This window comes from Coregonus lavaretus, assembly GCF_964263955.1.
Source record: "Coregonus lavaretus genome assembly, chromosome: 24".
NCBI lineage: Eukaryota > Metazoa > Chordata > Actinopteri > Salmoniformes > Salmonidae > Coregonus > Coregonus lavaretus.
In genome coordinates this window covers 36,393,785-36,421,756 of record NC_140011.1, presented here as the reverse complement: position 1 = coordinate 36,421,756, position 27,972 = coordinate 36,393,785, and the positions used below count along the sequence as shown (strand labels likewise).

Sequence of the window (27,972 nt, the reverse complement as noted above, 5' to 3'; positions counted from 1 at the left end):
TTATACCTGACACCCCCAGCCCAGCATAGAAGCAGGCAGCAGCAGCAGCAGCAGCAGGGGCAGCATGGGTGCTGTGTGGCCTGCCGCTCCTCTATGGCCCCCTCGGGTCCCGGAGCCCACACTAGACTTCTCCTTCTCAGAATACAGTGGGATAACGTTGAATTCCTGGCTTTCTTCCTCTACCTCCTCTTCCTCACTGTCCTCCACCTGAAAGACAGAGGGGATGTAATATAATAAATAATTCGGTATTAAAGTGAAAATCTCACTTTTAAAAGTTCATATTCTGTTAATTCATATCCAAATAATGCTTGTCCTATCCTCGTATTTCTGGCAAAAGCATAAATTGGAGAAAAACACGTCAAAAACCCCAACTCAAATATGTATCTCAAACTGACCGTTTAAAAAATGCTTGCTATTTCCTCATAGAACATGATGTCACCTCCCTGAGGAGGATGAGCTGGCCAATCAGCACTCTACTCGCATTAATATTTTTAATGACCGGTATACGCCCACAACATTCCAACACAGAAAAGCTTATTTCTATTTCATAGAAATCTGGAAACACTGGGCAGTTACTTTAAAATAGAGGGAGCAGAACTTGCAGGTAACTACCGCACATTGTGCATGCTGTATCTGCTTGGTAGAACTAAGTGTGATAGAAAATTGGATTAGAAAATCAAGTTTGGAAGAGACATTATTAGCAGTGAGCTTCCTAACAGACACAAAAAGCAACTCAGCGTTAAACCTTTTTTTTTTTTTTTACTTAGGTGTTGAATTCAGAATCCAAAGGTGTCAGCATATTTTTCATTAGAAATAATGGTGAGAGTCTTAGTCATGGTATTGGATCAACAGAGTGAGAAGTGTTACAGAGGATCATCTTGAACCTGCACTCAGATGGAGGGAGGCTTACAGCCTCTTCACACTTAATACACTAGTCGTAAAAATACTGTCAGCTACACACATTACTCAAATGTAAACTTGCATACTTGCTACGTCTCGACCGCTACCTCCAGAGGTAGTGCACGACACTCGCCCGACAGTTGCCCCCCTTGAAGCAGGGCAGTGTAAAAATTATTGTCTCATTGAGCCAACTCTCCTACAGTATAAATGGTAATAGCAGAGCAATGGTTTTGAAACAGCTGAAATGTATAGACATTTTCCTAATATTTGAGACTTGTTTTATTTAGTTTTTACCTGAAATTGCAGTAACAGCCTGTTACATCTCTGAAATTGTCGCAGTAGCTGCCGGCTGCACTGAGCCACATAAAACTATGAAGCCGATCCCCACCACCAAAAACATGTAAAATGTAGATCATACAAATAGGATGTGTTTTTTCATTTGTAACATTGTGTGGTGATTTCAGAGGTGGCACCACAGGTCCTAGAGTGGTGTGGGGGAAATTGTTTTCCTGGGACCTAAAGTTTTTCCTGATCTGTTAGTAGGCTAACCTAACCAACTCCGGACCCCAGTTGCATCGTATGACATAGTAATAAATCAGCTGTAAAAAAAAAAAGCTGTTTTATATGGGCTATGATATGGGCTATGATGGGACCAGATTACTTTTCTAATCAGGTCATATGTTGTTGTTTTTTACTACTGGAAAAACTCCCTAGTCCTAGGGAGGATGAAAACATTAAAACCCTTTACACAGACAAAGAGACAACAATTGCGATCTGACAAAAAAACGAACAGGTCTGAGCTGGCTGTATGCAGGGTTTCATCGTTAGGTCTTTGCATGTGTAATTAAAAAGACACTCATACAGTATGTCATCACTATTGTGTTGATTGATTAATTCAACCTAATAACTATGACACACCCCTCACTATTGTCATTGGTTGCACTACTTGCACTGTTTGTCTACATAACATGCTTCAAGCATTCATGATATTACCCTGAAGAAGGCACAGTGATGCTGAAACGTTGGTGTTTTACCCAATCAATTACTGGGAGTTGATATATATGGAGTGTGCGAGCGACTGTCTTTGTTTTTATAGCTTACGATTGATTAATTCCAGTCAATAATTGTGGATTAAAAAGGCCTAGGTCGCCTAGCCACCCGAAGTGTGAATGTAAACCACATTTGATCAAATTCACATTTTCTCAGAATACAAATAAATGGGCCTATTTTAGGCTACAAAAACATGACGTTACGTTTCCCCTGGCCAGGCCCAGATGGGAGAGCGCCTAGGCTTCTCCAGGCTACCTGCAGCTGTGGTTGTTATCAGTAGGCTACAGTTGATCAGACTGAATCACAGACTAATTGTGCACGTTGGCAAATCATGCAGCATTTTATTTTATTAATCTTTTTGGTGGCGGGCATGGGCTTCCATATAAAACAGCTCGTCGTGGTGAATTCACTTATACCTACGTTTTCAGTCGCAATTTGCTTTTCCCCACATGTAATGATTTACATGATATTAATAAAAATGAAGCCTGGTTTGTTGAAAGGTAGGCCTACTGTACTTTTTCTATTCGTGTGAGAGGGTTAATCATTCATTTTTGATAGGCTAACGTTACTTGATGAAGACTGTTATAGTAACTCTGTGCTTTTGTCTTGAAGCTCAAATGTAATGAGTGTAGCCTATAGATGAGAAACTAAAGCCTTTAATTGTCTGCACATACATGCTTGTGACTTGTTGCATTATTCAAGAGTGTAATATGGTTTGGTTGCATTATTCAATAGTGTAATATGTTTTAGAAAAGAAGTTTCTGTCATTGTTGAATAGTTTGTGCTTACTGGCTAGTGGCTACTGTGATATTTACGGTCAATTTGAGCTGCGGACCAAGAATGTTACCAGCCACAATGAAAGGTAAGACAATGACGTAATGTGAATTGAAAAGTAGAATTATCTTTCGCCAAACCCGCTCCTCAGACTCTCCTTCATATCTTGTAGTGGGAATAGAGACTTAGAGGTTAGTAGGAAAGAAGAGAGGGAGGGATTGGAACGGTGTAAATGAGTGCAGCGGAGGAGAGGAGAAAGGAAGTGAGGGGGATTAGGATGGCGAGAGAAAGGAGGATAGGAGACAGATGGGTGTGAATAAATGAATATCAACAACTCAAGAGGATTGATGCTCTCTCCTGCAAACACCTCTGGCTAATCCTTACACACAGTGAGAGAGAGAAGGAGTGAGAGGAAGATAGGGCCAGAGACATAGGGAGGAGAAAAGGTAAGGAGGAAATCCTGGGTCTCTGTTCAATGCCTCAGTGACGTGTTGCCTGTGACTGTGAGCCTTGTGTTGAGTCAGATGTGTTGGGAGTGTATCTCAGGTCAGGTCTGTGAGTGAGCTTTGACACTCAGGCAGCTCCATTGGTGCTCATGTCACACCGTGGGTCATCATGCAATTCACAGAGCATCCCTGACACAGTGAGAACCCACTTTAGAAAAACCCAAGGAACAAGCTTTTTGTCCACCATTGTTTTTAAGTTAGCGTACAGCCTTTATGCAGTCTGGGTTTGGTAAGGCAATGAAGAGTACTTACACTCACACTGTTGCGTTCTGATAAAATGTTGACGTTGACATTGATCTTGTCCTTGTCCTGAAAGATGCGTGGGGAGGGAGTGGCTGATGCGTGGCGACGGGGGGGCAGGGTCGTGCTCTCCACGAGGCGAGGGGAAGAGCCACCCAAATAATTGATAGCATTACCTGAGACAACAACAGACATCCTCATTATCGTTACCATCATCACATCATCATTACCATCCATCATCCATCATCACCATCCATCATCATTATCATCGTCACCATCATCACCACCGTCACCATCATTGTCACCATCATCATCACTATCATCCTCATCACCATCATCATCATCGTCACCATCCTCATCGTCATCATCATCGTCACCATCATCACCACAATCATCATCGTCACCATCATCAGCATTATCGTCACCATCATCATCGTCAACATCATCACCATCATTCCTCTATTTTACCCACTGCTGATGAAGCCATTAATTAATTAATCAACTGGGCATCATGCAATTCACAGAGCATCCCTGACACAGTGAGAACTTGAAGACGCCTAGGCTAGCTAGTAATAGCCAACTTATTTAGCCAATTAGCTTCAGGTGGCTGGTGTGCGACCGTGGCCGTGGCAAAGTTGGTTTAACATTGGATAGTCTATTTCTGGGGCTAGTTAGGGACTGTCAATGTAAATTAGACAATATTTTCATGTCGCAAATCCTTTAGCTGTCTCCTTAAATCCTTTAAATATTTGTGTAAGTGGTGTTACATAGATGCTATGTTCACGATTAATGATTAATACATAATTCATGGTTTATTTGATGTAGTAAATAAATAAATGATTTATTAATGTATAGGTAAGAATTTAAATGTGATGTAACAGGTAAAATTAACTTTAGGCCATTGTTTGTGTTTTTATGTTCCATCAAGGAACTAAGGTTCTCTGTTGTGTTACTGCTACGGAATTTGTTAATTGACTGTGTGCAATCTAACTTAAGCAGATCTTAGTCTGAGTTATAATTGTTGATGGCAGAGGCCAAGAAAGACAGTAAAGGGACTTTCATGGGACTTTAAGGATTCAAGAACCTCTTTTCAGGACAAGCAGCCAACGAGGTATTTTGTTCAACATGTAGAACTATGTTTATATTCGCGCCAAGTGCCATTTGTATTGTCGCGCCGAGCGCCATTTGTATTATTTTGTTTCAGTACTGTATACTTTATCAACGTTACTGTGTTCATTCAAATATATAGTTCTCACGGCGTGACGTGGATGCATCGGAGAAAAATACGTGCAAGGCAATAAACGCCCGTTTCAAGGAACCAACCTGTGTCTGTTGTCGTGAAGAGAGCTACAGTGAGAACTCGCCTGCTCAACACGGGTAGGAGAGACAACAAGACCGCCGCGGGTAACGTCGCAACGAAGATCCAGCAGATCAGATAAGCAAAGCCCATGACATTTTCGGCATAGCGACTGCAAGCAACGGTGATTGGACTGTGTTGAAAGCGCAACTTTTCAGGCCAAAAGCACTCTACCACAACATTCAAGTTAAGGTGGGATGAGAAGTGGTTCAACTTGGAAATTGCAACTAAGGACTCAGCTCTATGAATCTTACATACTGTGCTTAGCCTACATGTTTTGGGGATAAATCGAATGTGCTGGTGTTACTAGATTTAAAGGGAAACTTAACTCCATAAGCAAGTGAACAAGTTTTGAGTAAAGATAAAAGATAATCATAAATTGAAATTAAGATTAGTGTTTTATGAAAAGTGGTGTTAGCCAAGCTTAAAGGGCAATTTAAGCAAAGTTTAAATGGTACCTCCACTGATGTGAAATTATTTTATTATGTGAAGTGATACGTGATTTAATGCATTATACACATATTCATTCTGTGATTAAGGTTTATACTAAGTTTATTTGTACCAAAGTCATTTTCAATCTTATTTTGAAATTGAAGTCAACTTGAAGTCTAGCTAAGTTTAAATGCTGATAGTTATCTTGATGCAATATTGAAGTTTATATTTAGAAGTTAGGCTACCCACCTAGTCTTCACACAGTTAAGGAATTCATACAGTTATTAACCTTCCTGGCTAATCACATTTAGGCCTATTGTAGCTTACATTCACCCATAGCCTAATATAAATCCAATTCAAGCTCAATAGTTGAGACACATATACCACATCCATCTCAAAATGTCAGACACAAGCACTGAGACATGCCGTGTAATTACCAAATCACCTGCTCAACCCGACGCAACAGACACAGAGTCTGCAGAAAAAGTGGAAAGACTACGAAGAAGTGAAAGAACCCGATCCCTAACAGAGAAAGGAAGATAACTTCAAGTCTCCCGAGTGGCACAGTGGTCTAAGGCACTGCATCGCAGTGCTAGCTGTGCCACTAGAGATCCTGGTTTGAATCCAGGCTATGTCGTAGCTGGCCGCGACCGGGAGACCCATGGGGCGGCGCACAATTGGCCCAGCGTCGTCCAGGGTATGGGAGAGAATGGCCGGCAGGGATGTAGCTCAGTTGGTAGAGCATGGCGTTTGCAACGCCAGGGTTGTGGGTTCAATTCCCACGGGGGGCCAGTATAAAATAATAATAATAATGTATGTAAGTTGCTCTGGATAAGAGCGTCTGCTAAATGACCCAAAAAAATAAATAAAGATAGGCTGAAGAGTGTACAACGTCGGTACAGGATCATCCATGAGAAGTGGAAGTATCATGCAAGAATAGGCAAGGAAATATTGACTGATTCGGCCTCCGAGGACGAATTAAATGAGCTGATTGAGAACATGAAAAGCATCTGTTCTGGTGTACAGGTCATTTATGAAGAGTTACATAGAATGCAAACTCCTGAACCAAACCTGCGACGCAGAGTTGACACGTGCATTTCGCTTTCAGGATTTATCATTCAAAAGGCAGAAAGGCAACTTAAAGGGCATACAGCAGATGAGGAGGAAGAACCTTGGCCTGATGTTGGCTCCATCCTAGACTCAACAGGTTCTCTATCAAGGCCACCATCTCGTCGATCAAAATGTGGTTCTATCCACTCTAGCATCCACTCAGTCAAAAGAAATGAGGCTGCAGCTGAAGCTGCCGCATCCAAGGATATTTTGGCAGTGTTGGATGAACAAGAAAGGGAAGCGATAGAACTTCAAAGGCTAGAGGCTGAAGGAAAACAGCGGCTGACACAATTTGAATCTGAGAACCTAGCCAGACAACAGGCAATGCAAGACAAGCGTAGAAAGCTTGAACGTCTAGAGGAAGTGAAGAAGTTGAACGCTGCAAGCGCTCGAGTAAAGTTCTACGATCAAGTCGAAGACAATTTTGAGACAACTGACTTTCTGCATGATGTTGAACCAGCAGGAGAACTTCAAGTTCTTAACCTCACAGTTCCTCCAGACCGCCCTCAATCTCCACCAGTCACAACGCAAGCCCTCTATGGCTCAAGTCCCTCATTCATTCATTCATTCCTCAACCTATAAACCAGTTCCAAGTCAAGCTCCTAGTCCCCAAAGTCCACAATTGGTACCTCAAGCTCCACCAACTTCAGTGTCCATGCATCAAGTGCAGAGCAGCTCTGATCTGGTCAACATGCTAGCAGAAGCTATAAGTGCCAATCGTCTCCCAACACCAGAGCCTGCATTATTCACTGGAGATCCTTTGAAATTCAAAGACTGGCAGCTATCTTTCGAAACATTAATAGACAGGAAAAACATTCCAAAGAATGAAAAACTGTATTACCTAAGAAAGTACTTAGGTGGTTGAATGATTTTTCCTACTAGGCACTAAAGCAGCATACGACTCAGCCTGGCAGCTGTTGCAAAAACGTTTCGGAGACCCATTCATAATTGGGAAGTCCTTCAGAGACAAGCTGCATGGATGGCCAAAGATAAGCTCTAAGGATGGTTGTGAACTAAGAGACTTTGCAGACTTCCTCAAGAGCTGCGAGGCTGCAATGCCCCACATTAAGACATTGGAAGTTCTCAATGACTGCAATGAGAGTCAAAATATTCTGCTGAAGTTGCCAGATTGGCTGGTATCCAGTTGGAACCGCAAAACGATGGAAGTCAGACAAGCAAACGCTGGGTACCCACCATTCAAAGTGTTTGTAGACTTTCTATCGAAGGAAGCAGATCTCGCTTGCAATCCTATATCCTCAATACAAGCGCTCAAGAGTGTGGAAAGCGAGAAACCAAAGCATCCACGAAGTCAAACCATTCAAGCAAAGACACTGTCCACAAACACAACACAGAGCAACATCCCATCATGCATTTTTTTGCAAAAGAACAGGACATGTCCTCGTCAAGTGCAGAAAGTTCAGTGAACAGACGGTTCAAGATCGTGTCAAGTTTGTGCAAGCAGAAAAGCTTTGCTTTGGATGTTTGAAGACTGGTCATCACTCAAGAATGTGTGATAACAAGAGTACATGTGAAAGATGTCAGAAGAAACACCTGACATGTTTGCATGATGACAAGTTCAAGGAACATCAAAGGTCAACACTTCCAAAGGTAGACAACTACTCAAAGCACAGAGCAGACACCAAAGAAATAGCTGCAGCAGCAATTACCAACAGAGTCATACAAGAAGGCCTAAGCACACAAACGTCCTCAATCATACCAGTCTGGGTCTCGTCCACAAAACAGCCAGATCAAGAAGTTCTCGTCTATGCGCTCTTAGACACGCAAAGCGATACGACTTTCATCCTAGATGAAGTGGCCCAAGACCTCAACACAAACAAAGAGAATGTCCGTTTGTAGCTGTCCACAATGTCTACAAGGTCAACAGTCATACCCTGCCAGAAACTGACAAGTCTACAAGTGAGAGGGTACAACTTAGAGAAAAGTATCCCATTGTCACCACTTTTCACACGAGGATTCATTCCAGCAGACAGGTCGCACATTCCAACTGCTGAAACAGCTCTAAAATGGCCTCATCTGGAACAATTGGCAGACAAGATTCCACCACCACTGGATTGCGAAGTAGGCCTTCTGATCGGCTATAACTGTCAACAAGCCCTTCTGCCAAGGGAGATCCTGTCCGGTGAAGAAAATCATCCATATGCACAGCGAACTGATCTTGGCTGGAGCATTGTTGGCTGCTCGACTCAAGCAAGTGACTACGGTGATGCAATAGGAACCAGTCACAGAATCATAGTGCGACAAGTGACACCTGCCGTGCAGCCATCAGTTGAGCTGAAGAGAGAAGTACACTTTGTGTGCAAAACTCAAGTCAAAGAGATCAATCCAACAGACATAATCAAGGTCCTCGAATCTGATTTCACAGATCACACTGCAGATGACAACCCAGTTTCTCAGGAAGACCTTCTCTTCTTGTTTAAAGTGAAAGAAAGTATAAGGCAGAAGGAAGACGGCCACTATGAACTCCCACTTCCTTTCAAGACGGACAAACCTAATCTCCCAGACAATAAACGATGTGCAGTTCATAGGCTCACCTCATTAGAGCGACGACTGAGGAGAAATAAGCAGTATTATGAGGATTATGTCCATTTCATTAATGACATAATAACCCGAGGAGATGCTGAGAAGGTTCCACAGCCTGAACTCGATAACCAACCAGCATGGTACATTCCGCACCACGGAGTCTACCACCCCCACAAACCTGGGAAGATCTGTGTGGTTTTCGACTGTTCGGCACGCTGGCAAGAAACCTCCCTAAACGATCATCTCTTGACCGGGCCAGACCTGACTAACACATTAGTTGGAGTGCTATGTCGATTTAGAAAAGGTCCAGTCGTCATAATGTGTGATGTTGAAAATATGTTTAATCAGTTTCACGTTGCAAAGGAACACCAAGACTACCTAAGGTTCCTCTGGTGGGACAAAGGCGATCTAGACTCCAAACCCTCTGTGTACAGAATGAAGGTGCACTTGTTTGGGGCAGCTTCATCCCCTGGCTGCTCCAACTTTGGACTCAAGCATCTGGCATCGCAGGGTCATGGAAGGTTCAGTGAAGAGTCCATCAAGATCATCCAGAGAAGCTTTTAAGTCGACGATGGCTTAATAAGCGTAAAGCCACCTGCTGAAGCCATACATTTGGTGGAAGAGTCAAGAGCCTTGTGCAAAACAGGAAACCTTCGGCTGCACAAGTTCGTGTCCAACGACAAAGAAGTGATTACCGCTATACCACTTGCAGAACGTGCCCAAACCAAGGATCTAGACATGGTCCTTGGAGAACTTCACATCGAGCGAGCGCTTGGAGTTCAGTGGTGCGTCGAAACAGATGAATTCCAATTCAGGTTCGTAGTTAAGGAAAATCCACTGACAAGGAGAGGTGTTCTCTCAACCGTCGCTTCCGTCTATGATCCGCTGGGGTTTGTGGCTCCCTTCATACTAGTTGGCAAACAGATCCTTCAGACGCTATGCAGAGACAAAGTAAGCTGGGACGAAGATCTCCCCGAGCACATTCTGCCACAATGGGAGTCATGGCTTAATAATTTGCCTCACCTTGCAGCCCTGAAGATTCCAAGAAGCTACCTTTCATCAAGCTTTGGCGAGGTCAAGCGATATGAGCTTCACAACTTTTCAGATGCAATTCTCAATGGATATGGTGCATGTTCGTATCTCCGAGCTATAAGTGAAACAGGACATATCAGTTGCTCACTTGTCATGGGGAAGAGAGTAGCCCCTACCAAACTAACGACTATCCCAAGACTTGAATTGTCGTCAGCTGTGACTTCAGTCCGTAATGGTGATGTCGTCAAAAGAGAGCTCAAGATTGAAAACCTGCAAGAGTGTTACTGGACGGACTCAAAGGTGGTCCTTGGCTACGTGAACAACGACGCCAAGAGGTTTCACACGTTTGTAGCAAACCGGATCCAACGCATGAGATCAAGCACAAACCCTGAACAATGGCGATATGTCAGCTCTGAAAATAACCCAGCCGACTATGCCTCAAGAGGGCTGAGTGCAGTTCAGCTGAAAGAGTCTAACTGGCTGAAAGGACCCGACTTTCTTTGGCAGCGGAGTCTTCCATGTGAAGAGGAAATGGTGGGAGAAGTAGAAACAACCGACCCTGAGCTTCGCAAGGCCCATGTCCACGCATTCAAGACGAAAGAAGTGAATTCAATAGCGAATCGCTTCATTAAGTTTTCTGACTGGTGCAGAGCAGTGAGAGCCATCACCAGGATCCAGAAATTTGTCAGGGAATTCAAAGGACTTCAACCAAGAACAAATGAAGCAACTAGCCTTGAAGAAAGAAGAAAAGCAGAAATCTTCATTATCAAGCTGGTGCAAGAAGAAGCCTTTGCTGAAGACATCCATAAAATCAAGCTCCAGAAAGAACACACCATGAACAAGCGCAACAAGTTACACCAGTTGAATGCCTTCTTGGACAAAAACAATGTCCTCAGGGTGGGAGGACGGCTATCCCAATCAGCATTACACCATGATGTAAAACATCCCGCAATACTTCCGAAGAAATCTCATGTGTCAGCCCTGCTCGTCAAACATCATCATGTGCGTGTACACCACCAAGGAAGAGGCATGACTATGAACGAGTTGCGTGCAAACGGAATATGGATCTTGGGATGCGGAAATGTGGTCTCCTCACACATTTACAAGTGAGCACAATGTAGGAGATACAGAAGAACTACAGAAGTTCAACAAATGGCGGATCTGCCGGGTGAGAGAACAGAGACATCCCCTCCCTTTACTTACTGCGGTCTTGATTGTTTTGGCCCCTTCATCGTAAAGGAAGGAAGAAAGGAATTAAAACGATATGGATTGTTGTTTACCTGCCTATGCTCCAGAGCAGTGCATATTGAAACACTAGACGACTTGACAACAGACGCTTTCATAAATGCACTTTGAATGTTTGTAGCTATCAGAGGACCTGTATGCCAATTGAGATGCGATCGGGGAACACATTTCATGGGTGCTAAAAGAGTGTTGTTTGAGTTGCTCAAGGGAATGGATCAAGAACGTCAACGAGCAATCAGTTGTGAATTCGTTATGAACGTCCCATCAGCAAGTCACATGGGTGGAGTCTGGGAGCGCCAAATTCGAACGATTCGGAGCATTCTGACTAATATGCTCGACAAGTCCGCAAGCAGACTCGACACCACAACTCTGAGAACATTCCTTTATGAAACAATGGCTATAATCAACAGCAGGCCACTAAGTGTTGAACATCTTCACGATCCCAACAGTCCAGAACCTCTCACTCCTAACCACATACTAACTATAAAATCTTCAATTATTCTGCCCCCTCCTGGACAATTCTGCAAAGAAGACCTCTATCTGTGCAAAAGGTGGAGAAGAGTGCAGTTCCTAGCCAATGAATTCTGGCGAAGATGGAAACGAGAAAACCTGCTAAACCTCCAACAATGACAGAAATGGCAAAGAAAATCACGAAACTCACAAGTAGATGATATTGTGATTCTACAAGATGACAGCTCACCAAGAAACAAGTGGAAGCTTGTCAGGGTTGTAGAAGCTCATCCTAGTGCAGACGGCATGGTGCGAAAGCTGAAGCTACTAGTCAGGAAAACCACACACTAGATCAGTCCTCCTTGAAAGGCCTATTCACAAGGTAGTTACCTTACTAGAGGCTAACTAAATCACATACGTTCATCACGTTCATTCAGACTTAAAACATTTTATTCATTATTTTCATAATGTTTGTTTAAAAGAAAATCCCACATTCCAAGTTAATGAGTGATTTGGTGGGAGTGTAAGTGGTGTTACATAGATGCTGTGTTCACGATGCATGATTAATACATAATTCATGGTTTATTTGATGTATTAAATAAATAAATTATTTATTGATGTATAGGTAAGAATTTAAATGTGATGTAACAGGTAAAATTAACGTTAGACCATTGTTTGTGTTTTTATGTTCCATCCCGGAACTAACGTTCTCTGTTGTGTTACTGCTACGGAATTTGTTAATTGACTGTGTGCAATCTAACTTAAGCAGATCTTAGTCTGAGTTATAATTGTTGATGGCAGAGGCCAAGAAAGACAGTAAAGGGACTTTCAAGGGACTTTAAGGATTAAATAACCTATTTTCAGGACAAGCAGCCAACGAGGTATTTTGTTCAACATGTAGAACTATGTTTATATTCGCGCCAAGTGCCATTTGTATTGTCGCGCCGAGCGCCATTTGTATTCTTTTGTTTCAGTACTGTATAATTTATCAACGTTACTGTGTTCATTCAAATATATAGTTCTCACGGCGTGACGTGGATGCATCGGAGAAAGACGTGCAAGGCAATAAACGCCCGTTTCAAGGAACCAACCTGTGTCTGTTGTCGTGAAGAGAGCTACAATTTGTATATGAATTTCTACAATTTATAGTTGGTTTTTTGTGGCTGACTAAAAAGTATTTAGTCAGCCACAAATTGTGCAAGTTCTCCCACTTAAAAAGATGAGAGAGGCCTGTAATTTTCATCATAGGTACACGTCAACTATGACAGACAAATTGAGGAAAAAAAATCCAGAAAATCACATTGTAGGATTTTTAATTAATTAATTTGCAAATTATGGTGGAAAATAAGTATTTGGTCACCTACAAACAAGCAAGATTTCTGGCTCTCACAGACCTGTAACTTCTTCTTTAAGAGGCTCCTCTGTCCTCCACTCGTTACCTGTATTAATGGCACATGTTTGAACTTGTTATCAGTATAAAAGACACCTGTCCACAACCTCAAACAGTCACACTCCAAACTCCACTATGGCCAAGACCAAAGAGCTGTCAAAGGACACCAGAAACACAATTGTAGACCTGCACCAGGCTGGGAAGACTGAATCTGCAATAGGTAAGCAGCTTGGTTTGAAGAAATCAACTGTGGGAGCAATTATTAGGAAATGGAAGACATTCAAGACCACTGATAATCTCCCTCGTTCTGGGGCTCCACGCAAGATCTCACCCCGTGGGGTCAAAATGATCACAAGAACGGTGAGCAAAAATCCCAGAACCACACGGGGGGACCTAGTGAATGACCTGCAGAGAGCTGGGACCAAAGTAACAAAGCCTACCATCAGTAACACACTACGCCGCCAGGGACTCAAATCCTGCAGTGCCAGACGTGTCCCCCTGCTTAAGCCAGTACATGTCCAGGCCCGTCTGAAGTTTGCTAGAGTGCATTTGGATGATCCAGAAGAGGATTGGGAGAATGTCATATGGTCAGATGAAACCAAAATAGAACTTTTTGGTAAAAACTCAACTCGTCGTGTTTGGAGGACAAAGAATGCTGAGTTGCATCCAAAGAACACCATACCTACTGTGAAGCATGGGGGTGGAAACATCATGCTTTGGGGCTGTTTTTCTGCAAAGGGAACAGGACGACTGATCCGTGTGATGGAAAGAATGAATGGGGCCATGTATCGTGAGATTTTGAGTGAAAACCTCCTTCCATCAGCAAGGGCATTGAAGATGAAACGTGGCTGGATCTTTCAGCATGACAATGATCCCAAACACACCGCCCGGGCAACGATGGAGTGGCTTCGTAAGAAGCATTTCAAGGTCCTGGAGTGGCCTAGCCAGTCTCCAGATCTCAACCCCATAGAAAATCTTTGGAGGGAGTTGAAAGTCTGTGTTGCCCAGCGACAGCCCCAAAACATCACTGCTCTAGAGGAGATCTGCATGGAGGAATGGGCCAAAATACCAGCAACGGTGTGTGAAAACCTTGTGAAGACTTACAGAAAACGTTTGACCTGTGTCATTGCCAACAAAGGGTATATAACAAAGTATTGAGAAACTTTTGTTATTGACCAAATACTTATTTTCCACCATAATTTGCTAATAAATTCATAAAAAATCCTACAATGTGATTTTCTGGATTTATTTTTCTCATTTTGTCTGTCATAGTTGACGTGTACCTATGATGAAAATCCTGAGAGGCCTCTCTCATCTTTTTAAGTGGGAGAACTTGCACAATTGGTGGCTGACTAAATACTTTTTTTCCCCACTGTACATTGTGTAATTTCCTAACCAGCCCCATAGGGATATCTTATGTCAAACCAAATGACCATGGGCATTATGATCCGGTTGTGTACAGCTGCGCTCTGAATTGATGATTATTTGGGTGCTGCCAGCTGTGGGCATGTGGGCAGGATTGAAATAAACCCAGCCCAAGGAAAACTGTTACGGTGCCCTCCATTCAGTGACATACCATTTTTTTTCCTATCATCTCGTAAATCTCTGTTTTGGACGAGACTGACTTTATGACCAAAGTTATCCTATTTACACTTTGTAGTAAATTTTGACACTAGAATAAATGTTTCTGACTAATATCGATGCCACAGAGGCAGTTTTTCCAAATTAGAAGTTGCTTTTTAGGGGCAGTCGCTCTTTAATAAGGCTTGGCAATAATAATGTTATTCACCTCAGTTGCATGCTCAATACGTCAATCAGATGTGAATGAAACGATTTCATTTAACACCGCTGTCCATCAACATTTGTAATTAAGCGCTGAGCTACAGTAAACCATACAGAAAAAGTAAGCAGATCTCTAGGGCTACTGGGCTACAGACCACCCGCTAATGTATTTCTGTAATCTGCTGATTTCAAGTGGGCTTCACAGGACCAGGGCTATTGCTGCAGCAGCCTGTAGGTGGTGTCATTGTGGATGGTTGAGGGGGAGTATTACTCACGCAGACAGATGTTTCTGTGGAACATGTGCAGGATATGCAGACAGTCCTGCCACAGGTTCCCACTTCCCTCACAGCTGCACCACTGGGACACGTCCATACTGAGATTGTTTGCGTAGTTGGGGGTCATGATGGTGCCTGGTTCACACAGACACACACAGGAGCAGGTTGGGTTCATAGAGATGTGTCAGCAGACCTGATTTCAATACGAACTGGGAGCGTTTGATGAAAAGCCAAACAAGCCAATTGGCAATGAAATGAGTGCCTACCTACACCTTGGGGTTAGCAAAAGCTAACAACAATGACCTGATTAAAAGGCCCTTGGAGTCAACTCAGCACTCCTTCTCTAACATTGTTCCTTCCTTGTGTTGTTAATCCCTCTTCCATCCCCTCTTCCCTTTCTCTCTCCAGCTCACCTATGAGTCCTGCGTAGGCCTTAAGGCAGACGGCTCCACTCTCTCTCATGCAGCCAGAGGGAGAGTGGGATGAGGGCTGGCAGTTGTGCTGGAAATCAGCCAGACGAGATCTGATAGACATACACACCAACACACACATTCACACAAACACACACCCATACACAAACACACAAAGGGAGAAAAACATCATTGTAAACAGGTGCCAATCCTGGGTTGGCAACTTGGCAGTGTACATTTCTGAGGGCGTCTTTACAATTATGTTTTTTGGATTCAGTACCTAGCGAAACGCAGAATCCGTAGCACATGAAAGCATACAGAAAGAGAACCTTCCAGCTTGGAATTGTGTAAGCATCCGAAACATGAGACTCGAGGTGCTGCAATATTATTCTGAATATTCGATTTTTCCTGTATATATATAATATTTTCTGAATATTGACTTGATAAGAACACTGGAACATAGCGCCTGCTAGTCAAACCCAGTTGTGTATTCATAATTCCAATGTAGGTCACATTAACACCTCTCACCTGCTCCACAGACATACTCATCCATACAAAACACCACTGAGCAGCCAGTGGAATAAAAACACTGCAGCCTGTGTCAGAGTCGTCACAGAGCCTTATCGACATATCATTAGTCCTTATTATTATGGATGTTATCAACGTTATCAATGATGAAGATTAGTGAACAACCTCTTCTCTGTAGGGAAGTCAAACCTTGGAACTATTTGTACTGTAACTATTTATCTGAACCTCTTGCACTGAGAGGATTGCAAATGTTCAAATGGTTGATGAAATAGGTACATCCAGTCCTCTCCACCTCTGCCTCTCTAACATTACGCTAGTTATGAATCTTTGCATTGTGATTATAACTGTTAATGTGCCTTGATAGAGGACTTAATGTGGAGTGGAAAAGTTTAGCCTGATGTCACACCTCCCAGAAACCATGTTCCCCAGCCAGCTCAGCTCACCTACACAGCTCATCCCTGGCACAGTAGCCCTGCAGGCTGAGGCAGTTGGGTTTGCCGTCTCTCTCCTCATAGGAACACGACGGTACGATGGTCTTCCGCCGGCGCTCCCCACAGAGAGCATCGGAGCAGGGACAGAATAGCAGGGCGAAGCTGTACTCCTCTGGTACCCGCTCCAGGAAGCGACGCAGCGCCCGGTGGCACTTCTGTCTGTTACAGCTGCCGTCGGAGCCCGGAGCCCGCTTGGTGCAGGCCACAACATACTCCGACCTCAGAGAACCACACTTCTCATACAGACCACAGTCCTGGGCTGCTTTCAGACACTGGTTCTGTCCATCCAGAGGCAGAGAGGAGGCTGGGATGAGAGGGAGGAGTGGTAGGGTGAGGAGAGGAAGAAAACAGAGAGAAGAATGGAGGAAGGTGGGGTTTTGGGAAAAGGGGCAATGAATAAGAGAGAAAGGAAGACAAAATCATAAAAGACATGATTCTGGACATCCCAGACTGTCATAGTCATTATTATGCTCCAATAAGAGCGAGCTGTGTAGTGACGGGAGTGGAGCAGTACCTGCCATGATAGAGGCCATGCGTGACATCTCTATGTGCCTCACAAACTCCACCTCCAGATCCTCATACGGAGACACCTCGTACTCATCATACACTGCAGCAACAACACAGAGACATTCAAGAGAAAAACATCTCACACACACACACAGATAAAATGAAACACATAAAAAGACAAAAAAAACACACAAACAGTGAAACTCACCAGCGAATCTGACGGTCCAGTAGACCCTGAGGCAGAGCTCCTCCCGGCGGGAGCCGCGCTGGCACTTGCAGGCCTGGAGGGGCCCATACTGCTGCAGGGCGCTCTGGGCCTCCAGACACTCCCCCCGGGCATCTGGGCCCAGGGGCGACACGGCCTCCTCAGCAGCACAGTACTCCAGCACCCTGTACACCCCCATGCAGCCCTGATCCTGCACACAGCCTCGCTCAGCCTCCTGACAGTCTATGGAGCCTGCCAGCACGCTGCCTGGAAGAGGTGGAGGATTGGGAACATGATTATAATTGGTCACCTGTGGTCCTGACCGGCTATTTTTACAGTTTAGGAATCGTTCTGTGGGTTAGCACCTGTTTGACAAAGAGCGTCAGTGCTTATTTGGTGAAAAGCAAGAGCCTCATGTCAGAGGTGGAGTCGAGTGACAGTGTACATAACACTTCAGAGTATTGACTATGTTCTGTGAAGAACTGTGAAGAACTGGCAGCCCCATCAGTTGTCAGAATAAAGGCCAGGCAGAATCACAGACTGAAGAGGTTAAGTAAAAGAGTGGTTAGCAATGTTGTTTAATTTACAACTGTCAATTTTCAGTTTTAAGGGGAACTTCAATTCAGCTCATTCGTGGTAGCATTGAAATAGTTTTTGGCAAGTGGCAAATGCAGCTATTTCCCAGATGGTTTTAAGTGTCCGTCTACAAATGGGATCCGGATTTGCAGCTATATCCCCATTAAACATGTTTGTTATTCAGACTCTTTCTCTCTCTTGCTCACACCCACACATACTTGCAAACAAACAAACATAATGTATATGCCTATAGGCCAACATACAACCACACTCCTATACACACACACACACACACACACACACACGCGCGCGCACTAAGGGGCATCCTGATTAAATCGTCACACGCTTCAATTTAGCCCATGCTGGCTGGGAGCGCACAGCACAGCTGAAATCAAATTCCAGTGGCGCGTGGTTACAATCACAAACGCCCCATGAGGTCCACATCTCAATCTGGCAGGGGACACATCAAAAACAGAGTGATACGGTCCGTCAACGTAGGCAGGGGACCCTAGCAGACGAGACTGGCAAGGGAAGCACAAAAACTCTGGAGCTCCCAGCAAGATTCAGGACAATGAGCCATATAACGTTATATGGTAATGAGATGAAGTATAACGGATCACATTAATGACACCAAGTACTTAAATACATTCATATTAAACTAACTGCAAAATATGCATTTTTATGAACATCTACAACGCCATATACATCCTAATTAAGCATATTCAATTGAATAACCACATGCATTCTAAGCTCATTTGATAGGTTGGGGAATATGGAGTCCTATGGGGCAGCCAGCATGTTCATACAGATAAGAGCGCTGCCTTTATCAAAGTCCTCTGGTTACAGAGATAAGTTATAGAATTGATTGAAATGTGAAGAACAATAATTCCCAAAGAGTTTAACTCGTCAATTTGGAGAAGACATTGTTATTGTTGTCTTTTAGCTACCGCCATGTTCATGTCTCCTAGAAAAGTGTGGTGGATGAGGAGTATTAGGAGATGTGGCACACACACACACACACACACACACACACACACACACAATGACACCTCATAATAAAGTCATATCACAGAAAAGCAGGCGGGGCCCCTGGCTTAGGTTGTGCAATTAAACAGCCTGCCAGTGATCTCCATTACGGACAGTGGTTTGTTCATTACTCTCCACTCCAGCATGGCTGACCAGGACCAAGATAGACACCATCAGCAACTTTTGTTTCAGAGGGCCTATCTTAATACACAAACAACATCATTAGAACCCATGTCAGGTACAGACCAGCTCGGTTAAATCTTGTCAGGCAGTGAAGTCATAATTACGGTAATGTCTTGAGCATTCTTTATAGACACGATGATGAACAGTCGCCACGCTACATTGAGCAGTTTCACTGACGACAAAATGGGTGGAGGGAGGGAGGGGTGTGATGGGTGGAGGGAGGGAGGGGTGTGATTGGTGGAGGGAGGGAGGGGTGTGATGGGTGGAGGGAGGGAGGGGTGTGATGGGTGGAGGGGGGGAGGGGTGTGATGGGTGGAGGGGGGAGGGGTGTGATGGGTAGAGGGGGGGAGGGGTGTGATGGGTGGAGGGAGGGAGGGGTGTGATTGGTGGAGGGAGGGAGGGGTGTGATGGGTGGAGGGAGGGAGGGGTGTGATTGGTGGAGGGAGGGAGGGAGGGGTGTGATTGGTGGAGGGAGGGAGGGGTGTGATGGGTGGAGGGAGGGAGGGGTGTGATGGGTGGAGGGAGGGAGGGTTGTGATTGGTGGAGGGAGGGGTGTGATTGGTGGAGGGAGGGAGGGAGGGAGGGAGGGGTGTGATTGGTGGAGGGAGGGAGGGAGGGAGGGGTGTGATGGGTGGAGGGAGGGAGGGGTGTGATGGGTGGAGGGAGGGAGGGAGGGAGGGGTGTGATTGGTGGAGGGCAGGAGGGCAGGAGGGGTGTCATTGGTGGAGGGAGGGAGGGATGTGATGGGTGGAGGGAGGGAGGGATGTGATGGGTGGAGGGAGGGAGGGAGGGAGGGAGGGAGGGAGGGGTGTGATTGGTGGAGGGCGGGAGGGGTGTGATTGGTGGAGGGAGGGAGGGAGGGGTGTGATTGGTGGAGGGAGGGAGGGAGGGGTAAAAGGAAAGGACTGAACATCTTAAGAGTGAGGAGGAGAGATGAATACCTGTGATATGTAAGGCTTAATGCGCTCTATTGATTTCTCAGTGGGGCGAGTTATAGAATTTGTGAGGCAAAGCTGATGGCTTTCTAGCTCAGTGACCCGCTTGAGGTTAATGTCATAAGAGCAGCCACAAACCACATATCAACACACACACAGACTCACACACACACTGTTCCACATCATTTAAAGTACACACACATTTATTTATTCATCCATTCTCACCCATACACAATAAGTTAAACACACAAAACCCCTACACTGCCTAGTCACAAAGATAAGAATCACACAAAGTGAGTAGTTCTGCAACCCGTGAATTCCACCATCTAGCTTCTCTCGTCTACAACAATTCCTTAGAGGCGTTTTGGTAACCATTTCGGAAACATGGAAACGCTGGAGGAGTTTCAGGATCTAATACGCTCAGTGCTCACCCAGGGCACATCAGCCTTGTTTTACTGAGGTAATTGAGGGTTGATTATTGGATAATAACTGCTACAAACATAGTGTGAAAGAGAAACAAAATGAAATAAATTCGCTCAACCTCAGTGAACTCTGTAAAGTGGTGATGATGACAGACATGTTGGGTGGGTCCACTTCAGAGGTTCCCACTCCTGGGGTTTACATACCACAGAGCTACAAGGTGGGCCCAGTATAATGTTTCAAAAACAACTCCTTGCCATGGGGAAAGACATAGAAATACAATAATGAGCAGAACAAGCAGTACCTCCTCTTATAGCAAGCTTTCAAATATCTAGGGTGTTGAGTTCTTTTGTTTCAAAAAGAAAAGCCAAGTTATTAAACCTGTACAGCCTGTACACATATACAAAAGGTAGATAGTTTTGTCATTTTGACCTAAACCATAAGTACGATGAAATATTAATGAATGGAGAAAAAAAAAAGAAACAGCGTCCTGAAATCACTGATCATTATTTATATTTTACAGGCAAAGCCAAGATGGCCTATTTACTTATTCACAGCGACAAAACAAAGATGGAAGGATGAAGATAAGAGAGATAGAGATAAGAGGAAGGGTAAAAGGATAATCACTCCTTTACTTTGTGTTCCTAACGGTCTAAAAAAAGGGAGGACATATGCAATGATTAGTCAGATGGAAATAAACATGAAAATACATGTCATCTACTGGGATTTGTGGACGTTTGTCTTACATTTACATTACATTTTAGTCATTTAGCAGACGCTCTTATCCAGAGCGACTTACAGGAGCACTTGTGCTCTTGTAAGTGTTATACATACAAGACTTGTGGTTTTAATAAGACTGGCCAAGACATGTACAGCGGTCCTTGATAGGGCAGGGAATGAGGGGTGCATCTTGTGGAGGGGCCATACAAATTTGATGAACACAGCCAAATACTGGCACATACTCACCTAGGCCTAAGCTGTGAGCTGTGTGTGATGTGCACAAATACATACACGCAAAGAGGGCAAAACATCTCTCAGAGAACACCTGACATAGATGCACAAACACATACAAATGCAAGACACACACACACACAGGGCACACAGAGAGACACACACACCCACCCACTCTGGGCTACCCTCCCAAGCATGGATAGAGCTCTGTGCCATCTGCTCCTGGAGACTGACAGTGTGTTCCAAATCAAGGTTATCAACAAAATACACACGCAAACGTTCTCTCTATCGACTGACTGACTGACTGCCTGACTGCCTCACTGTATGTCTTTTTCTCTCTACTGGTTAAGTCATTTTCAAACATCTGCGTTTATTGGTTTTACACATCATGTCAACATTACTGCCAGCTGCCACCCAGTTTGTGACTCAGTGGTGTCCAAGAAGTCTCCGATGGCACTCTTTAAAGGCGACATCATTCTGTGTATCAATCTCCAAAGATTAGTGCACATTGTACATGGTTCCTGGTAGCGGGCAGTGAAGTAATCGTATCACAGTGTGTGTGTGTGCCCCATCAAACCAAGATTTTCCATGTCCTGTCTGCGATAGACAAAGGGGTTTACGGATAGGATGTTTTGTCACTACGGCTGCGTTTAGACAGGCAGCCCAATTCTGATGTTTTTTTAACTAATTGGTCTTTTGACCAATCAGATCAGCTCTGATCAGATTAGAAAAATCAGATTAGAAAAATATCTAATGTTAAAAGAGCTGATGTGATTGGTGAAAAGACCAATTAGTGGAAAGAATATCAGAATTGGCATGCCTGTGTGAATGCAGCCAAAGGAGCTCACAGATTACTGTTTAACAACAACAATAAATATATACAAACAAAGGAAGTCCTCATTGGATACGATGGACTAACATAAGCATCAACAACAGCAGCAGTGTGTCCACTTTATTCTGTAACAGGTTTGACTTTTAGAGATATTGACAAGACACACTTACAGTATGTTGTTGTGGTGTTATTCTGGCGGTGTACTGAGGTGGTAGTGTTGTCGTGGCATTATTCTGACGGTGTACTGAGGTGGTAGTGTTGTCGTTGCATTATTCTGACGGTGTACTGAGGTGGTAGTGTTGTCGTGGCATAATTCTGACAGTGTACTGAGGTGGTAGTGTTGTTGTGTTGTTATTCTGACTGTGTACTGAGGTGGTAGTGTTGTCGTGGCATTATTCTGACAGTGTACTGAGGTGGTAGTGTTGTCGTGGCGTTATTCTGACTGTGTACTGAGGTGGTAGAGTTGTTGTGGTGTTATTCTGACTGTATACTGAGGTGATAGTGTTGTCATGGGGTTATTCTGACTGTGTACTGAGGTGGTAGTGTTGTCGTGCCGTTATTCTGACTGTGTACTGAGGTGGTAGTGTTGTCGTGGTGTTATTCTGACTGTGTACTGAGGTGGTAGTGTTGTTGTGGCGTTATTCTGACTGTGTACTGAGGTGGTAGTGTTGTCGTGCCGTTATTCTGACTGTGTACTGAGGTGGTAGTGTTGTCTTGCTGTTATTCTGATGGTGTACTGAGGTGGTAGTGTTGTTGTGGCGTTATTCTGACTGTGTACTGAAATGGTAGTGTTGTCATGATGTTTTTCTGGCTGTGTACTGAGGTGATAGTGTTGTTGTGGTGTTATTCTGACTCTGTACTGAGGTGGTAGTGTTGTCATGGCGTTCTTCTGACTGTGTACTGGGGTGGTAGTGTTGTTGTGGTGTTATTCTGACTGTGTACTGAGGTGGTAGTGTTGTCATGGCGTTATCTGACTGTACTGAGGTGGTAGTGTTGTCGTGGCGTTATTCTGACTGTGTACTGGGTTGTTAGTGTTGTTGTGGTGTTATTCTGACTGTGTACTGAGGTGGTAGTGTTGTTGTTGTGTTATTCTGACTGTGTACTGAGGTGGTAGTGTTGTTGTTGTGTTATTCTGACTGTGTACTGAGGTGGTAGTGTTGTTGTTGTGTTATTCTGACTGTGTACTGAGGTGGTAGTGTTGTTGTTGTGTTATTCTGACTGTGTACTGAGGTGGTAGTGTTGTCGTGCCGTTATTCTGACTGTGTACTGAGGTGGTAGTGTTGTCTTGCTGTTATTCTGATGGTGTACTGAGGTGGTAGTGTTGTTGTTGTGTTATTCTGACTGTGTACTGAGGTGGTAGTGTTGTCGTGGTGTTATTCTGACTGTGTACTGAGGTGGTAGTGTTGTCGTAGTGTTATTCTGACTGTGTACTGAGGTGGTAGTGTTGTCGTGGTGTTATTCTGACTGTGTACTGAGGTGGTAGTGTTGTTGTTGTGTTATTCTGACTGTGTACTGAGGTGGTAGTGTTGTCGTGGTGTTATTCTGACTGTGTACTGAGGTGGTAGTGTTGTCGTGGTGTTATTCTGACTGTGTACTGGGTTGTTAGTGTTGTTGTGGTGTTATTCTGACTGTGTACTGAGGTGGTAGTGTTGTTGTTGTGTTATTCTGACTGTGTACTGAGGTGGTAGTGTTGTCGTGGTGTTATTCTGACTGTGTACTGAGGTGGTAGTGTTGTCGTAGTGTTATTCTGACTGTGTACTGAGGTGGTAGTGTTGTCGTGCCGTTATTCTGACTGTGTACTGAGGTGGTAGTGTTGTCGTGGAGTTATTCTGACTGTGTACTGAGGTGGTAGTGTTGTCGTGGCGTTATTCTGACTGTGTATTGAGGTTGTTGTGGTGTTATTCTGACTGTGTACTGAGGTGGTAGTGTTGTTGTGGTATTATTCTGACTGTGTACTGAGGTGGTAGTGTTGTTGTCGTGTTATTCTGACTATGTACTGAGGTAGTAGTGTTGTTGTCGTGTTATTCTGACTGTGTACTGAGGTGGTAGTGTTGTTGTTGTGTTATTCTGACTGTGTACTGAGGTGGTAGTGTTGTTGTTGTGTTATTCTGACTGTGTACTGAGGTGGTAGTGTTGTCGTGGTGTTATTCTGACTGTGTACTGTGGTGGTAGTGTTGTCGTGGTGTTATTCTGACTGTGTACTGTGGTGGTAGTGTTGTCGTGGTGTTATTCTGACTGTGTACTGTGGTGGTAGTGTTGTGGTGTTATTCTGACTGTGTACTGTGGTGGTAGTGTTGTGGTGTTATTTTGACTGTGTACTGTGGTGGTAGTGTTGTCGTGGTGTTATTTTGACTGTGTACTGTGGTGGTAGTGTTGTTGTCGTGTTATTCTGACTCTGTACTGAGGTGGTAGTGTTGTTGTTGTGTTATTCTGACTGTGTACTGTGGTGGTAGTGTTGTGGTGTTATTCTGACTGTGTACTGTGGTGGTAGTGTTGTGGTGTTATTCTGACTGTGTACTGTGGTGGTAGTGTTGTCGTGGTGTTATTCTGACTGTGTACTGTGGTGGTAGTGTTGTTGTCGTGTTATTCTGACTCTGTACTGAGGTGGTAGTGTTGTTGTTGTGTTATTCTGACTGTGTACTGAGGTGGTAGTGTTGTTGTCGTGTTATTCTGACTGTGTACTGAGGTGGTAGTGTTGTCGTGGTGTTATTCTGACTGTGTACTGTGGTGGTAGTGTTGTCGTGGCCTTATTCAGTGTACTTTTATTGAACCTTCATCTTGACAGGGAGTCAATGATAGTAATACTACATTATGTATGTCCCTTGTCATATAATTCGTAGGTACCAGACAGGGATAGAAATGGGCATCATAGTGAAACAACCAGGGTTAACTCTACACTGCAGCTGAGGGGTCTGAACCATTCTGAATAATGCTCAGACACCGATGCCAAATGGCCGTCTGTCAATCTCTGATCCATTAAAACAAGTGTAAAGACGATTGAATCCTCCAGTGTCATTACATTGAGTCCAAATCTTCACAGTGACCTAAGGTTCTTTTTACTATTTGCAGTCCTTGCTATATGGACAACTACTTGCCCCTATATGAGTTGCTAGGCAGAGGCACACAGTTTTTCCTATTTTGTTTGGTCCGGTAACTCACATTTTGTTGGAGGGATTCTAAATTTGATTCAAGTTTGATCTGATGATCAGACTATGGTTCATTGTTCAAGACAACATTTAATTATTCAAAGACAAACGTCCTGAACAAACACAGCAATTTGAATACTCTGATTGAAATATGTGAATGTTGAAGGGATCTGATTTATGATGATTGATTGGGTCATTACAATGTATTCTTCACAGGGCTATATTAATAGCCACAATCGAAACGATCAGTCTGGCAAGAGCCTGAACACTATTTTCAACTTGTACTGTATTAGCGGCTGGTGTGATAGCAGGGCTACAAAATAAGTCAGTGTTGGGGTGGCAGGTAACGTAGCGGTTCTACCCTTGAGCAAGGCAGTTAACCCCAACAACTGCTTCCTGGGAGCCGATGATGTGGACATCGATTAAGACAGCCCCCTGCACCTGTCCGATTTTGGTTGAATGCATTATGTCGTGCAACTGACTAGGTATCACCTTTACCTTTAAGTCACAATACAATAAGAGCAGGCCTCTCATGGCAGAATGCAGTTAAATTGTTTTATAGGGGTTTTCTTATTACCAGCCTTCTAGCTCACACCTTTGTGATAATTTGCCTTGGAAGAGCAGGCCAGTGCTTTTTCCAATAACATCACAATTAACTAGGGTAGGTACATGATGTTGATATCCAGCTGGATCAGTAAAACAACGTCATGAAAACAAGACATAAAAGCATTGTAAAACTGTAAAAGGAAGAGGCAGAACACGTGTTCCTGTCTGGTCGTGTAAGTATAAGAGCAGGATAAGACCTTCAAAATGATGTCATGGAGCTATGGTCATAACTATATCTATAACCATAGATCACCCCTCCTCATGCTCTCGCATGCCTTGATTTAAGTGCTTCAGTTTCAGGCACAAAGTCTTGGTATGAAAGATTATAACATTTTATAGGACCATCAATTAAATATATGGCTCATTTGTCAGCAATAGAAAGAGAGGATACATATATGAGTTTCCTAGACATGGAATATGCTATATTAAAATGAGCACAATAATGGAATTTTGTATAGGCATCATGAACTTGGAACTAAGGACAACACTGCATGCAATTCTTAAGTGACTTGCAATTTCATTAAAAAAACATGAAACACTTATCCATATTGCTCCTAAAAAGATTATTAGAAAGCTTATTGATGTTAAAAAATACAACGGGCAACTGGACTGAAGTTAAATTGATATTGGTTTAGATACGACTAATAATCGGCCTAGCCTACTGTAAATTATTCATATTGTCTTATTATAAAGGATTGTCAATATTCTAGCCAGGCCTACATTGTTAAAAAGTCAAGTAAAAGCATTGTAGCCTATTTAACTTTTTGTCTCATCCAATGAGTGCTTTCTTAACCAATGACCTGCTACATTTAGAAATAGAAGCACCGCTAATATGATCGCTGGAGATCCCTTAGAAAAAATAAGTCCCCTGACCGACTGTCCGTCGGTTGAACCCTTATATTCGAAAGTGACAGACAACCAGAAATGTTGTTAAAGGCTTTTACAGCGTTACAGTTTATGAGAGACTGGATTTTCTCAACTAGGTGGTACATTGAAGTGCAAAATGCGCTGGCTAATATTTCATCACTTCAGAATATACTAGTACAAGATGGAGAAAAATTACTATTAGTGGCTGAGTGTGTCGAATTTCGCTTACCATGACTGAGGACATTCATAAGTATTCCAAGGACAATCATCATGCACGGCATCAGGTAAGAGAGGTCGGGAGTTGGGGACTTCGTAGAGGCACTTGGTCCTCGCGCTCACTGACCCGCCGCCTGCAACATCCAGCCACACCGCGTATGTCCCAGGTTCGACTGAGACAAGGTAGCGGATACTTGCAAATGTGTGACAATTCCGAAACCTGTACTCGCACGAATGCAGTAATTGCAGTTGTCGCGTTTTTTTTTCTTTTTCAAAGAGAGGGTTGGCAGTAAAATAAATTACATGAATATTTTGATTAGCCTGCAGTGGTCAAGAATACTCCAAATACACTGCAAGCGTTCCGCGGTCACCACCAATTTAGAAAAATGTCGCTCCAAAGTTTCCAGATGCTGTCAAGCGACACCGAGGCCAGTCCACTTGAATTAGTTTTGAATAATTCTCAATTTCACTTATGTCGACTTGCGTCGTCGGTCCTTAGTTGCGCTTGCAAGAGTTGAAAATGGAATAGTCAGACTGCATGGAGCATCTCAAACACCAAGCAGTGTTGCGATTGGCCCCGGAGTAAATGTAATACACAGACAGAAAATGAGTGCATAGCCATACCACGATGTGCAGCCTGGTCTCATAGACTAGACGTAATAAAGTAAATGTAAATCAGGGACATCAAATTTGTAGGATAAGTCTGGTTGTTGGACAGGGTGGGCATATAACGGGAACATCTAGCAACCCAAAGGTTGCGATTTCGAATCTCATCACAGACAACTTTAGCATTTTAGCAAATGTTCAACTACGTACTACTTTTTAGCTACTTTGCAACTACTTAGCATGTTAGCAAACTCTTCCCCTAACACTAACTATTTTAGCTAACCCTTCCCCTCACCTTAACCCTAACCTTAACCCCTAGCCTAGCTAGCTATCATTAGCCACCTAGCTAGAATTTGTAACATATCATATGATTGTACGTTTCG

At 43.7% G+C, this 27,972-nt stretch overlaps 1 protein-coding gene across 1 annotated transcript; it reads right to left on the bottom strand.

The window, feature by feature from the left end:
- Window positions 1-27,097, bottom strand: LOC311099727 (GDNF family receptor alpha-4-like; the record flags this gene model as incomplete). The annotated part of the gene is made up of 8 exons (XM_084140465.1): window positions 26,997-27,097; window positions 17,229-17,492; window positions 17,028-17,120; window positions 16,466-16,817; window positions 15,498-15,607; window positions 15,085-15,219; window positions 3,489-3,646; window positions 1-207 (listed from the first exon to the last, which is right to left on the bottom strand). Exons 1-8 carry the CDS (start codon window positions 27,046-27,048, stop codon window positions 1-3), a joined length of 1,371 nt encoding a protein of 456 aa, XP_083996591.1. The 5' UTR covers window positions 27,049-27,097.
- Window positions 27,098-27,972: the final 875 nt, after the last annotated feature.